Source organism: Solea solea, chromosome 3 (genome assembly GCF_958295425.1).
Source record: "Solea solea chromosome 3, fSolSol10.1, whole genome shotgun sequence".
Classification (NCBI taxonomy): Eukaryota; Metazoa; Chordata; class Actinopteri; order Pleuronectiformes; family Soleidae; genus Solea; species Solea solea.
Window position 1 is genome coordinate 13139073 of NC_081136.1, and position 14531 is coordinate 13153603.

Genomic DNA, 14531 nt, shown 5'->3' on the forward strand with positions numbered 1-14531 from the left:
GTCTTATCTATTCTGAAATTTCCCACCGCATTATCAGTGAAAAGCTAAAAGGACAAAGCCAATATTTCATGCACCGATTCATTCCCTAGTGTATGTTTTAACAGCTGAAAAGATGCAGTTTATCTCAGAAGGTCAGAATTCAATAAAATTAAATATTACCATGTCAAACAAAGCTCAACACAGCAGAAATACACCCCAAAATACCCTATTTTTAGTTTGCAAACACTAAAATGGTATATAATGTGGTTAAAGAAGAACTAGTACAGGAAGCAGGTAATTTACATTCAAAGCAATGTGTTGTAGAAAGCGCTATTGTTTAATAAAAATGTTCCCACGGCATTTGACTATAAACTGTAATCCTGTGCAGGCAGACTGCCAGATATTGTTATTGCTGCTGGCATCAGTTATCCCAAAAATATGTAAAAAAAAATCTCCAACTCAATGATCTTTTCATTTTAGATTAAAGAATTCACCAAAATGAAAAAAAAAAGTTTCTCATAGCTACATTGTCTTGTGTAAGTAAAGTAAGAGTCAAAACCAAAAAAATGAATAGTTTGAATTCTGATGCGGCCCTGGTGTTTGATGTAAGAATCAGTCAGACTAAAATAGCGGGCTGAGGACCACTTGATTTGCATGTGAACAAAGTGCTACTATCTCGATATCCTCCTATATAGGTGATCACATACCCGTAAAATAACGGAATCATTGATTTTTTTTTTTCCCCAATCGTGCAACTTCTTTGTGCCGCCTCCAGTAAGCAATGAGCCAAAAATGCACCTGATCCCGCCTCGCTTTAAGACCACCAGGACGATGCTTCACGCTTAATTCTGCTTTGCGTCAGTGGCTTGGTTGTTAAATAGACTATAATAGCTTAATATAGGGAGGAATATAATGGGCTCCAAAGAATGCAATGGCTTCTTTGGTACAGTTAGAGAATATTGCCAGTACAGGAATGAGTCCTAAGAGACTCCACTGAATTCCAGGCCTCTGGTAATGGCTAGCATTTACTGTACACAAGTCAGGTTAATTAAAGTTGTGTTGACTATATTTATGGTTGATTACAAAATTAGGAAATATACTTGTTCCGAGACATACAGACACATTTTTAACATCTGCACTGCTATGACCTGCTTTGCATTTATATTGTAGTTGTATTTAATGTAACACGACATGTTATACTTACATATCATTAATGTAATTGTCCATTAATAGCAGGAGGCTGACAAAATGATTGACAAAAAGACTCTACTGACAGATGTTCTCTCCTCTTCTTTTCTCTCTCACACATACTCACAGATAAATGTGGAACAGGCATCATCACTGCTGCCCTAAAAGTGTCAAATAAGTGTCAAATGTTAATCTCTTCTGAAATCTCAGCTGCGCTCTTTAATGAAATCATGAATGAAATTATAATATCAATGAAGCCTCAAATCTGGAGCAGTGTTCATTCCTACAATATGCCTAATAATTACAGAGTATATCTATGTGAATTAAAATCTGTGTATTAATGACTCAGACAATGTTTGAGGACGTAACAAATGGACATTAATGATTGTTGTACATTCTTCTGTGTCTAATAAATGTTATACATTTAGTGTAGCAGAGGCATGCTGTCATAACATAGCAACACATTAAATCTCCTTTCTGTGTCATGCTAATGAGCCCTGCCTCATACTGTGGGGATAACAATTAATTAGATTCGTCTACCCTCACCGCAGCGCTTCATTATTCAGGTTATTCCGCTGTTTCTCTAGCCAGTCCTTTGAAAATAAAAGTAAATTACATTGGTAAATAAAAGCAAACATGAACGCCCCAGTGGAATTTTCCATTTTAAAATGTTACATTTCAGACATGTTATTCTAACAGCCACCTTTATTGCTATTTTTCAGGCCTACACATGGCTGCAGACAGAGATGGGCCCTGAAACCGACCCAGTGGTTATCGTTCGTTATATTGGCTCCAGCCAGCCCTCCACAGACCTACGCACCCTCCTCCAGAGCATATGTGAACAGATTGCAATAAATTACCGCTGCCTGATTCACTTTTTGCCTAACAAGATCCAGGAGATGAGGGAGCTCCTCATCAACCTTCTAGGAGAATCCTCACTCCACAGGCCCTTGGTCATTGTCCTGGATGCACTGGAGCAGCTCTCAGATGCCGATGAAGCTCGCAAGCTGTGGTGGCTCCCCATACACTTGCCTCGGACAGTCCGCATTGTAGTCTCAACATTGCCAAATAAACATGGCATCCTACAGAAGCTCCGACACCTTATTCATGATGAGGGGTACTATGTGGAATTAATTCAAAGGGACCGCAAGGTTTGCAGCCAAACATTAAAGCAGCAGTTGCTGGGGGTGAAGAGGAAAGTAACCTCAGGCCAGCAGATCTATGTCAATGAGGCACTTGCGAAGTGTACACTACCAATGTTTGTCAACCTCATCTACAGAGAAGTAGTCCACTGGAGGTCTCACAAAGATGTGGATGACAAGTCCCTGTGCTCCACAGTGCATGAAAGCATAGAGCATCTCTTCTACTCAGTGGAGAACAAGCTGGGCCAAAGATTTGTCTTCAGAGCATTAGGCTACATCACTATGGCCAAAGCTGGACTAACTGAGGTTGAGCTGGAAGATATTCTGTCCCTGGATAACATAGTCCTTGGTGATGTTATTGTAGCAACTTACCTCAAAAACCCTTTGAGGATCTCTTACCACCTGGTTGCAAAGCTCAAAGAGGAGCTGGAGGGATATCTTGTGGAACGTCAAGTACGTAACGTAACCCTGATGGTCTGGGCCAACAGACACCTGCATCTCATTGCCCAGAAGCTGTATCTCAGCAATGAAGAGGATGTCCATCAAATGCACAGCCTCCTAGCAGAGTATTTCTTAGGGGCATGGTCAGGGGGCAGGAAGAAGATATTTACGTATGATAACAACCATTTCACTTCCCTCAACATATCTCATCACAAAAACCCCCATCATCAACAGTCCCATGAAAAAACATCATCAGATAAGTATTCGTATGACAGGCAAACTCCTGAGCAGCCTTGGGTGTTCCAGTGCAACCTTTTGGAACCTGACATTTTCTTTGTAAACCACAGAAAGATGACAGAGCTGGTGTACCACCTTACCAGGAGTGGGCGCACTGATGACCTCATGTTTGGTGTCATCATGAACTTCAGCTGGCTTTACACAATGATAAAGATAGGTCAGTTTGAAAAAGCTTTAACTGACATTGACCTAGCTTACAGCTACACCCAAGAGAAAGAGCTGAAGTTTCTGGCCACGACTTTGCGTAGCATCAAGGTAAAAGTTATGAAAAATCCAGCATCACTTTCTGCAGAACTGCAGCAGCGGCTTTTGCCAGTCGTCACCTCCCTCCCAAAGCTCAGACACCTTCTCTTAGAGTGTGACAAAGATGGCCCGAAGTACTGCTCCATAGTGCCTCTCCACTCCTCTATGGATGTCACCTACAGTCCAGAAAGGCTTCCTCTGTGCTCTAGCTACATGCAGATTGTGGAGATCTTGCCAACCCTAGCTCCAAACATAGTGCTTGTAGCCCTGGAAGATGGTTCTGTCAGTACCTGGGATGTAGAGAGCAGACAGCTCCTGCGACAAATTGACACAGCCAGGTCTGTTGTGCTGGGAATCAGGTTAACCACTGATGAAAAGTATCTAGTTGTGGCTACAACCAAAAACACACTGCTTATCTATGATAATCACAAGTCCTGCCTTTTATCTGAGGTCGAAATCAAGGGGTCCAAGCAAAGTGGTGTTGCTGGCGGGGTGGCCTTCATCAATGGTTTTACTTTGTCCACTCATCATGCTTTGGCTTGGCTTGAGGCCAGTAAGGATGTCAATGTCATTGATCTACTTTATGGCTGGCCTCTCTACCAGTTTCATTGTTGGTATGAGGTTACTTGTGTCCAGTGCTCACCAGATGGAATGTATGCTTTCTGTGGCCAGTACCTCAACACAGCATCCATCTTCCATCTGGGAAATGGTGACAAGCTGGCCACTGTGACCTCCGAGTTTTCTGGGGGATTTGTCAAGTCCATTCTTGTGCTGGACACCCTCCACCAAATGGTGATGATTGACAACGAAGGCAGTTTGTCTGTATGGAACACCAAAGAGATCACCAACCCCAAGCTGATGGAGGACTATGATTGTAGAGGGGATGAGACTGAAGTGGTGGGCATTGAGTTATCAGAGGACCAACGTTCCATTCTCATTTGCAAGGCCAGAAGTATTGAAGTACTAGATACTAAGGTATGGAAAATGGTGGAGAAGTTCAAAGCCAAACGTAGTGAACGCTTTGTTGCTGCTGTTCTCTCCAAGAATGGACAAAGTATTGTGGCCTCCATGGAGAACACCTCATCCATTTTTGTCTGGAGAAGGGACAGTGGTCAATGCATGGCCAGCCTGATTGAGATCTCAGGGGCCATTGTCAAACTCATCAAATCATTTCACCACAACTTGTTGCTGTCTGTTGCAAGCAGTGGAGTGCTCTCTGTGTGGGACATTGATATCATCACCGCCATGTCCAATATTGACAAAACAGGCAAGAAGATTCAGACCTTGCTGCTGTCTGGCAGAGAGGATTATGTGTTCACCATGGATGGTTCAGAAGCTGTCCACAAGTGGAACTTCAGCACAGGTTTTATTGAGACAGTCTTTAAGCACGAGGGTATAGTGGAGAACTGTGTTCTTACGTCCTCAGGGGATCTCATTGTGACTTCAGATGACAAGTGCAGCCAGTATATTTGGCAAACTAACACTGGAGAAAATATCTTCCGCATCAATGGACAGAGAATATCACAGCTGCTAATTACCCACAATGACCAGTTTGTGGTGTCGCTCTGCGAGCAGAATGCCTCCAGAGTCTGGAGGCTTGCAACTGGGCACAAAGTGTGTAACATTTTAGTCACCCTCCAAAATGCATTGATCACCACAGCAAACACTTTCCTTGTGGGAACCTCCAAAAACAAACTTCTTGCAGTCAGCCTATGGTCAGGGAGTGTGTCCAAGAAGTTTGTTTGTGATGATGGCATCACTATTGTCAACTTCAAGCTGATTCCTGACTGCCCCGACTGTGCGGTGTTCATCACATCCACAGAGACCGTTTTTATCTGGAATGTGGCAGATGAGTCAGTTTGCAGGCGAGTCCAACTGCCAACCAACTTCCTCAAAAATCTAGAGGACTTCCAGATCTCACCCAATGGGAAACTAGGCATTGTCTCCAAGGGTGATGAGAACATTAACGTCCTGGACCTTCACAGTGGAAAGCTGAGGCTTGTCCATGCTGCTGGTATAATCTGGCGTCAGAAATTATCTAGAGATGGACGTTATCTAGTGTATGTCTGCTTCCGCAACTGTGATGAAGATGACGATGCCGGTGTTGTCTCCAATCTGATAGTGATGCGCCTCGCTGACGGTAAGAGCATCGGTACGTGCTCGCTTTACAAGACACCCACCTTCCTCTCTCTCTCTCAGCGAGCATTAAACATAATCATTGGCTTTGAAGATGGTAGCATCGGCACATACACTGTAGTGGACCGCGTGGATGCTGCCCTCAAGATAAAGATAGCCACCTCCAACAGCCGGCAGATTGTCAACAACGCATCACAAAAGGTGAGGCCCAAATGCGGTAACCATTCCTTTAAGACCATAGCTGACTGCATTTGGAGGGAGTCAACAGAAGTCTTCTCCAGGGACAGTCCCATCAACGTGTCTGACTCCGGTGAAGGTGAGTCAACAACGCCTACAAAAAAGTCGGAATTGCTGCAGTAATGGATGGAAAATATGGAGCAGGTGGGGTTTGGACGGGAGGTTGAAGACAGATGACCAAGTTTTTGAATCTCTGGGGTTGCAGTTGATTCTTGTTTACAGCCACGTGATTCAGCTGCAGATGTCAGCCCTCTGGGTAGTTAATGGGCCGACCATTTTAAAGCTGCACTCAAATTATTTATTACTTACTTCCAACTTAAGATATAGTTTCTGTTTGTTTTACACATGAAGACTGTTAAAGAAAAATGCGTATGTTTTGAAAAGGAAAAAAAATTATATGTAATTCTGTGAATTATTTGTTTGCCATTATGTGTCCTTTTGCATTTGAAGAACAAAGTTATTATTCAAATGTCTCGGTCAAACATTTCAAAGCCATTCCAGTGATCTTAGCCAATTTCATCCCTCATCATTATTTTTATTTATTTCGTGCACATCAAGCCATAATGTCATTCTTAAGAGAGTATATTTATGTTTGTATTTACATCCGTCGGTACTGTACAAAAAGGAAGAACTATGAACATATGTACATATCTCTTTTTGGCTGCTGCAATTTGTGCAACTCCTTAAAATGTTATGTTGTGCTTAATGCAATCAAAGTGAGTGCCTGGAATTTAAAATGTTCTTTATGGGCAGATTACAAGATTTATGAAAATGCAGGGAATTTGTAAACATATATATATATATACAGTTACATAAAACTTGCATTGACGTCAAATCTAAATGATCAGTTTACTGAAATCTAGTCAACAGCATGTGAAATCGATGGCATTGCTCTTTGTAATGATAGTTGTAGAAATGTCTTGGAACGGTTTGTGTAAATTTGATGTGAATTTACCTGCTGTTCCACCCATTTGTGTGCTGTTTGTTCTAAGGGAAACACCACTATTGAGCATACAGTGTAGCATAGCACCATACACAGTCACGCCTTAACCAGTGTTCTTGCTTTAGGTCTAGTGGAGTTTGTTTTAAATGTACCAGTAGAAGAGGACAGAGTGCGTAGCCCAATGTTTCTCGGAAACAACATGGCTGTGTGAATATATATTTAGAGTTTTAGACGCTAGTCGGAAGCACTTTATGAGAAAGTATTAGAGTTATTAATTTCAAATATCGTATAATTTGTTTAAAGTCATCTAGATTTGTCTTAAACTAGTACTGGATTTGCCAATTAAAAGACACAAGGCCATCCACATACTTGCAGGCTAAAGTTGACTTGATGAAATGCTACCGCCTCTTAAATTATATGCCTGGTAACCATTAAAAAAAACAGAACAATTAACTGCAGAGATGGGCAAATTTGAAATCTATGGGCTCAAATGAGGGTCAGAAAGGTTTTGTTCTTATGAAGTGATATTAAAAAAATCTCAATCTCTAGTTGTATTTCATCTTGTGTGAACCTGTGGGGAATAACGTTAGGCACAAATTTAGCAAAGTTTGGGCAAAATCTAATATCAAAAACAACGTTACACTGAGGAAAAAAAAAAATGCTTTGTGAACATCTGAGAACAGAGTGGAAGCAGGAAACTGTGTCAATGAAATGACAAAGACACACATTTCAGGTAGACAAACAATTTTGGCCCTGCCTCTACAACCCAAAGCAGGGCCAAAATTCACACTTCAAAATGATCCTTCTTTTTAAAACGTATGTGTGCCTTCCGCTTCAAATCTGTACTCAAGGAGCACCTTGGTGACTAAACTGACAGAGCGCATGCCACATGACCACAGTGTCATGGTGCCAGTCTGGTCAGGGAACTGTTTTGCATGAAGTAGCCACTCGCTGTTTTCCTTCTTCTTAAATATTAGCGATCGAGTAAAGGCAAAAACAAAAAAAGTCTTTGAATAAATAAATCTGTATTTAGACGTTCACAAAGACGAACATTTTCTCCGATTACTCGTCTAACCTTGCGATTGATATACGTTTGCCAAATGTTCATACATTTTTACGTTGTTGTTTTTAATTTCATGCTGAATTTGCTGCAGGTTTTTCGTCGGTGATACACAATGAGAGAGTGACATTTGTAAATCTTTTTGACTCCTCTATGACCGTGGGCCAATAGATTCTGACTCGTAATGACAAGCTGGCACACAGTAAAAGCTGTTAACATCTGGCTTGCTGACAATCTAAAATTATATTGGAAAATCTCTGAGGTTGTACCTTGCAGGTGCTGTAATTGTTGTTTTTTTGTTTAAGAAAAAAAAAAAAAAAAAAGCATGTCTGTAACAATTTGACATTATGAGCTCTGACACAGACCCATCATCTGCCAGGCATGATTAAAACAAAACCCACACAATTACACTTTGATGAATACTTTTTAAGGGCTATTCCATATTATTGTATGTTTACTAGTTTTGAACTGTTGAGATAATGGCCCTCGGATAATTTCAAACTTGGTAGCAGCTTCAAGCTTTAAAAAAACAAAACAAAAAAACAACCTTCAAATAAAAAGCTTTTATTTTTCTTGAGTTCTTGAAATTGATTTAAGGAGAAAAAAGAAAAGATCACGTAATTGCCAAAGTCCCAATTACAGTTTGTGTTTCATTTTGTTGGCTGTCATTTGTTTTTGAGGCTTGTACTGTAATTATATTGTTACCAAATTGTTTCAGTGTTCTACTGTGATTATGTTTATGTTAGAGAAGATGTGCTATCTTTGCTAAAACGTTTAAAAAGAGTCCTCTTATAAAAATACAGTATATTGGAATGCCAGTTTAAGAGTATATTTGAATGTGTCCATATGGGAGCCAGTCAATGGTATTATTGTATGTTCAGTAACTTGAATGACTTTTAATAATTTACATGTTTGCAACTCATAGTTGACATACTGGTAATGAATGTTTCTATGGTATTCTTTGTATTGTCGGGACTGACTTACCTGTTTAGAGATTTATATTTTCATAAATGTTGTACTTACATTTTGTTACAGAGTTGTTTAACTGGAATTCAAACAGAAAAAGAAACTTATGTCTGAAGCAATATAAGAACTTGTGTGTATGCATTGTTTGTATGAAACATTTTAATGTAATAAAATGGTTCACTTTTTGCCTCCACGCCGCCGCCGCCGCCTCAGGCTTTTTCCCTCGCTCTAATTGCAGGTTTCTGTACAAGACTTTGCAATCACGCGTCTACTTTTAGACACAAAAGTGTTTGAGTTTTTTTTTACGTGCCGCCTTTGATTTCCACAGAAGATAATGACTGATGTTAATAAGCTCAGCTCTAATTGGCCACAGTTAACCAGTGGCAATAGGTTTAGTTGCAGAACGTGTTGCGAAACAAGTCATTCGTGTGTTGTTCTTTTCTGCCAGAAGAATACAAAACACACACACACACACACACCAGTGCACAGACCCATATAGAATAGAGCTGTAAAATGATTTGATAGGCCAGTAATTGCTCTTCTGCGCCTGATGCCGAACACCTGACAAGCGTGGTGAATATTTCCCCAATACCGGCCGACATCGTCAGTATAATTAGGCAACGCACCTGTATGGTGCCTTGTGCCACGCATACACAAACACATACACAGACCTGCAAGGTAAACACCCCCAAGATCAAGCTGTGATTGGCCAATAAACCCTGTTGCTTTGAGCTCCCATTTTAATTTCCCAGTGGTGTCACTCTCAGCCAATCTGCTTGTGTGTGTGTGTTCGCAAGCGTGCACGTGTCCCGTCTCCACGGCAACATCAGGTCCACAGCGGTGACAGGCTTGGCCACGCCTCTCATTGTAATGATGGTGAGCTCATGTCTGTTGGCTATTGGGGCTGCTTTCAGCCCTTATGACAACAAGGGCTTGCCTGTCACTAGCACATTCCACCTGCAGCGCCACACAGGCATATAATTACACCACTTGTTTGTCGAGCAGGAGGTCTCCACAGGTCACACTGCATGTTTCTGTGTGTGTGTGTGTGTGTGTGTGTCCTACAGTAGGTACAGTAGGACACTGCCTCTTATTTACACAGCACTAAAATAGCCACCTCCCTCTCAATGGCATCTACTCCACAAGCCCGCGCTTTTTTATTATTTTTTTTCCCCAACCGCAACCTGTATTTTTAACGATGGGGAAGTCTATGAGTCACCAAACCCGTACCTCTTACTCTTAACCTTGTGCGCCTGATAAAGCAGCCACTACGGAACACGTTGGCGTCCCTGGCAGCTGAAACTGAAGTGGGATGAAAACCCTGCACATGAAAAGTTCTGCGAGAAAGCCCACTGCGTTTGTCGAAACCAAAAGCCTTGCATCAAATATGTCCTGTTTGCGCAAGGAAGCCATGCCAGCTTTAGGAGCTTGCACGTTACAAAGCACACATTCTTCATCTCAGATGTGAGTTTTGTCACAAACCTGACTGCTGAAACACCTCCAAGATCAGCATTGTTATCATCATCCCTATCTCCTTTTATCCTCTCCTCACATTTCCCACAACCGCCTCAATGCTACAGAGAAAAACTACTGCAAAAAAACTACCAACACACGCTGACCTAATTCTTCTCAAGCATGCTGAGAGGAGAGACACTCACATGTGAAGGCTCTCCTCTCTGAGCCAGTCGCTCTATTTTGATTTCAGGTGAACTGTAGAGGCGTCAGAAAAGCTGCGATGGGTTAAATAGACTGTTCTGTTGGGGTTTTGTTATTTTTATCTGACCAAAGTAGAGGACGAGACTGAAAAACACTCCTGCACTACTTTCTCATAGGCTTCAGTTTTATAAATCAAACCCAGCAAATTGCCTCGTTTTCAATTTTAAAGACGGGGTAACATTCCAGTTATGACACAGTATCATGTCAAAAGTCCTTTCATTTTTGCCTGCCGACTGAATACATCACTGCTGAAGTCCAACAATGAGCACATTCATCAACGCTCGACAAAGGATCAAAGTCTCTTAACATTAGAACTGCTAAGATGTAAAGAGGTCAAGCACACCCAAGATAAAGATTCAACTTTATTCTGGTTGGTTTAGTGAAAGAAAAGGTCTCAAATCCCTCAGGAAATCCATATCTTTGTCTTTGATTAAGTTATGAGACCTTTTTAGCGAGTTCAAATGTACAGTCCAGATGAAATTGTTGCATTTGTTCTAAACCTAACTCAAATAGTGACATCAGGACACTAAACCTTTCTCTAATTAACGTTCCTCTTTAATTTCACTGTCTAATGCACAAACTAATTCATACTGTCTCTTTTTATGTTTAAAACAACAGGAAAAAGTATGACGTTGGTCATTATTTTTGATATTTATGTAAAAATTTTTGCCTGTACATTATAGAGCTAAAGCTAGAAAACTGCAAGATTATTTAATTTATGATACATCATGTAGAACTGCAACGATTATTCGAGTAGTAATCGTTTTTGGTCATCAATTATTTTGGTAATCGATTCATCGGTTTGATTGTTTTTATTAATTAAACATTTTCATCAAATCATTAAAACAATCGTTTTGGTTTGTGGACAAAAAAAACTAAAAAACAATTAAGAACATCATCATTTCCCGCTTTGGGAAACGCAAATGAACATTTTTTGGTATCAAGTACTCAATTAATCGAGTAAATAATCAACTAGGTTCCTCATTTATGAGAATAATCATTAGTTGCAGCCCTAATATTGTGTTGTATGCGATATTAAAAAACAGGAAAAAAATATTTCATTTGAGTATTTGTATTTACTTACGGAAAACAAAGTGCGTTTATTGCATAAATGTGACAAATAAATAAAGCTGTATCATATCAAGTAAACACATAGTTGAACGCCTATCTGCAATATTTCTGCTCTTTCGTGGCAACATCCAGGAGTTTTATGTTGCCAAGGAACTTCTGGTGCATGTGCAAACTTTTTGAAAAAATAAAATGACATTATGGAAGAGGTAGCGGCGACACGTGTTGTTTTTATGTTTATCTGTGGAAATGCGTCCTTTTCCTGGACTCCTTACATCGTCACAGCGACAAATAGTGAAAGTCGTACTTTTTACTACTTTTGCTGATAAAGTCATGATCTTCTGACTGTTCACAGTTAAAATATGTTTTACATTGCGGCATTTCTGTCACAAACAGCAGCAGCAGCCCCTCCTTTTCCATGCGTGGCCAGCATATGAAAGCCTTGTTCAGGCATATTTCATCTACGCCACTTTCAGCCAATCATTTGTTAGACCGTAGATCTAAGAGCATCGGAAGCTAAACTGTGTTCCAGTGCAACAGAGTGTAGCAAATCTGGACTGTCCATCCTAAATCTGGACTTATGGACACACTACTTTATGCTAAGCTTAGCAAGCCATAGCAAGCAAGGATTTCACATGACAATAAGTCAGTTATTCACATAGTACTATTTAACTTCCATCTGTGGCCACATGTTGCTGCGTTGTTTGTGTGTGTAACAAGGTTATAATAGTTTGGGATTTTGCATTAGTTTTATTTTTTATTTAGTTTTGACTTTTTGGTTTTAAAATTAGTTAGTTTTAATTAGTTTTAATAGCGGGTTTGCTCGTTTTTTTGTTTGTAAATGCTTAGTTTTAGAGTTAGTTTTTTTTAAATGTGGAGTATGCGAGATATAAAAAGGTCATAATAAGTATTGTGTATCATATAAACCATGCCATTTTAAAAAATGTATTTGGACAGATGAACAACCATCTCTGAATGAAATATAACAGTCTACAAGAAATTAGCCTGAAGGGCATAATAGTGCTGAGGTTGGATGCAGTGAGCGTGCCAGGTAAAAATCAAATAGCCAACAGACTAAAGACACACATGAACATAACAACACACATTATAATAAATAACCGTCATGAGATACATCATATTGCTTGTGAGCGAAGAAAAAAAATAAAAAATAAACTTCATATGAAACCAAAATGCTTATATAAGAAATACATTTACAAAAAACGAAAAGTATGTCAAAATGTCAATTTTAGTTTCCATTATTTCTTTAGTTTTCGTTAACTATAATAACCTTGGTCACTGTTATTGCCAAGTACGGCTCTACTTTTCCGACTTCTCAACTCAGATGTGACATCACTGCCACTTCCCACTTCCGATGTAAATGGAACACACCGTACACTGCGTAAATCATCATATCTCTCAGACGTAAGTTATTTATTTCTTTTATCATAAAAGTTTCAACACTTTTTTTGCTGCTTTTTGATGCTTTGCAACAGCAAAAAGTTGTAGTTTTTTTTGTTTTTATGAAAAAGAATGAAACCACTGGAGCGAAAAGAAAGATGGGAGCCATATGTGCACACTGCACAGCATCGCTGTCCTGTATCTTTGGAAATATCTAAGAGGGCTCCAGTTTGCATTTGATGTGTCACATTGTCATGTTTTGTGTCTAAGTTTGAATATTTGCTGCCATCCTGTCAGCCACAGCCAGCGGGGAAATAACATCTCCAGTATTTTTTATCTGTGATACGTATTTTCATTTCCATAAGGCTGCAAGTGTCTGAACAGCCTCATACCTTTCATACTGACACTGATGAGAAACTGTCTGTACATAGTAGTAAATAGTGAATGCATACATTTATAAATGCATATTCAATTTGCATTGGATAACACAGCTGATCTTGACGACACAGCCAAGATCAGTATAAATCTTTTGGGTGCAAAAATTCTGGGCAAATGCACTTTTTCCACGTTCATTTCCATGGAGAAAGGTGTTTATTGTATATTATGTAAATATCTTAATATTTTCCTTTTTTTCTTTTATGCATTCACATTTCACACTTTGTGACACCTTTAAAATGTAATCTAATCAACCTGGTTTCAAAGATTGAATTAATTAATGTTTAATGATCCGCCCAAAAATCATCTCTGTCAAGATTTTTATACATTTGTTTTCTCTTTTATGTTTCACATCCTTGTGAAATTGTGCTAAATAATATAACCATAATACACCATAAAGTGTGAACTTACTTGGGCATGCAGAAACATTCAAACTGGTTGTTTTAGGTCATCCTCATCCCCCTCTCTGCACTGCAAAAAGAAAAATATTTATGAATTAATTACATTTTCATCTGCAGTGAGCACATTATATCCAGAAATGCAAGTTAAAATTGTTTTAGAATCAACGAAGTAACTGATAAAGTAGGATTATCACATTCACGTGACACAAAATGTTTCTTGTGCAGTGTAAATATTGTGTCCCCTTCATTTTCCCCCCCATTTCCTATTGAGCCTGGAGCCAGGTTTTGTTAAGTGGAGGGCATGTGTGAAGGGACAAACTCACTTTAATCGCTTACAAGTCATATGATCAACCATGGTAAGTGTGAGGAGGCAGCCAGGTCAGGTTAAGGTGCGTCAAGCTAGCTATTGTGCACAAATCAAAACAGGAAGTCAGGTGTATTAAAACTTTTGTTACCTTTGTACTCTGTTGAGACCATGTCTTCTGTGATTGTCTTCCAAAGGCCTGGAAATGTAATAGCAAGAGAAATTGACAGTAAGGAAACAGAATAAATTAAAATGTGTGTGTTATCCCTCAACGGTCTATAGTCTGGAAAACCACTGGCCTTACAAGGTTGTTTTTCTTCCCTTCTAGTTATCTACTGTACTCTAATATCTTCCAGTTAGCCCAATTAAAACATATTAGAGAGATTCTTTAAATACAGTAAGAGACGGGTACAATATACCATATCATTTATACATTTCGTAGTGTTTGCAACGTAAATAAAAGTTTATTTATGTTGCAAATCCAAGTTGTTTTTGTTTTTGTTTTGGTTTTAAAAAAAACAACAACAACAACAAAAAACATCAACAACTTTGTAGTTTATGAATGACCAGACTGGTT

The 14531-nt window shown here is 39.5% G+C and overlaps 1 protein-coding gene and 1 long non-coding RNA gene across 3 annotated transcripts in view; one reads left to right on the plus strand and one right to left on the minus strand.

The window, feature by feature from the left end:
* The window catches only part of LOC131456887 (NACHT and WD repeat domain-containing protein 2), a 52947-nt gene extending 44122 nt beyond the window's left edge, over positions 1 to 8825 (plus strand). For both annotated transcript variants that reach the window (XM_058625557.1, XM_058625558.1), the window contains exon 8: positions 1890 to 8825. In XM_058625557.1, the coding sequence (XP_058481540.1) occupies positions 1890 to 5786 (3897 nt within the window). In that variant the 3' untranslated portion in view covers positions 5787 to 8825. The remainder of the gene's footprint in view (positions 1 to 1889) is intronic.
* Positions 1 to 13722, minus strand: part of LOC131456888 (uncharacterized) — a 30667-nt gene extending 16945 nt beyond the window's left edge. Inside the window, exon 1 of the long non-coding RNA XR_009239952.1 lies at positions 13661 to 13722. This is a non-coding gene — a long non-coding RNA (uncharacterized LOC131456888). The remainder of the gene's footprint in view (positions 1 to 13660) is intronic.
* Between the last annotated feature and the right edge of the window lie 809 nt (positions 13723 to 14531).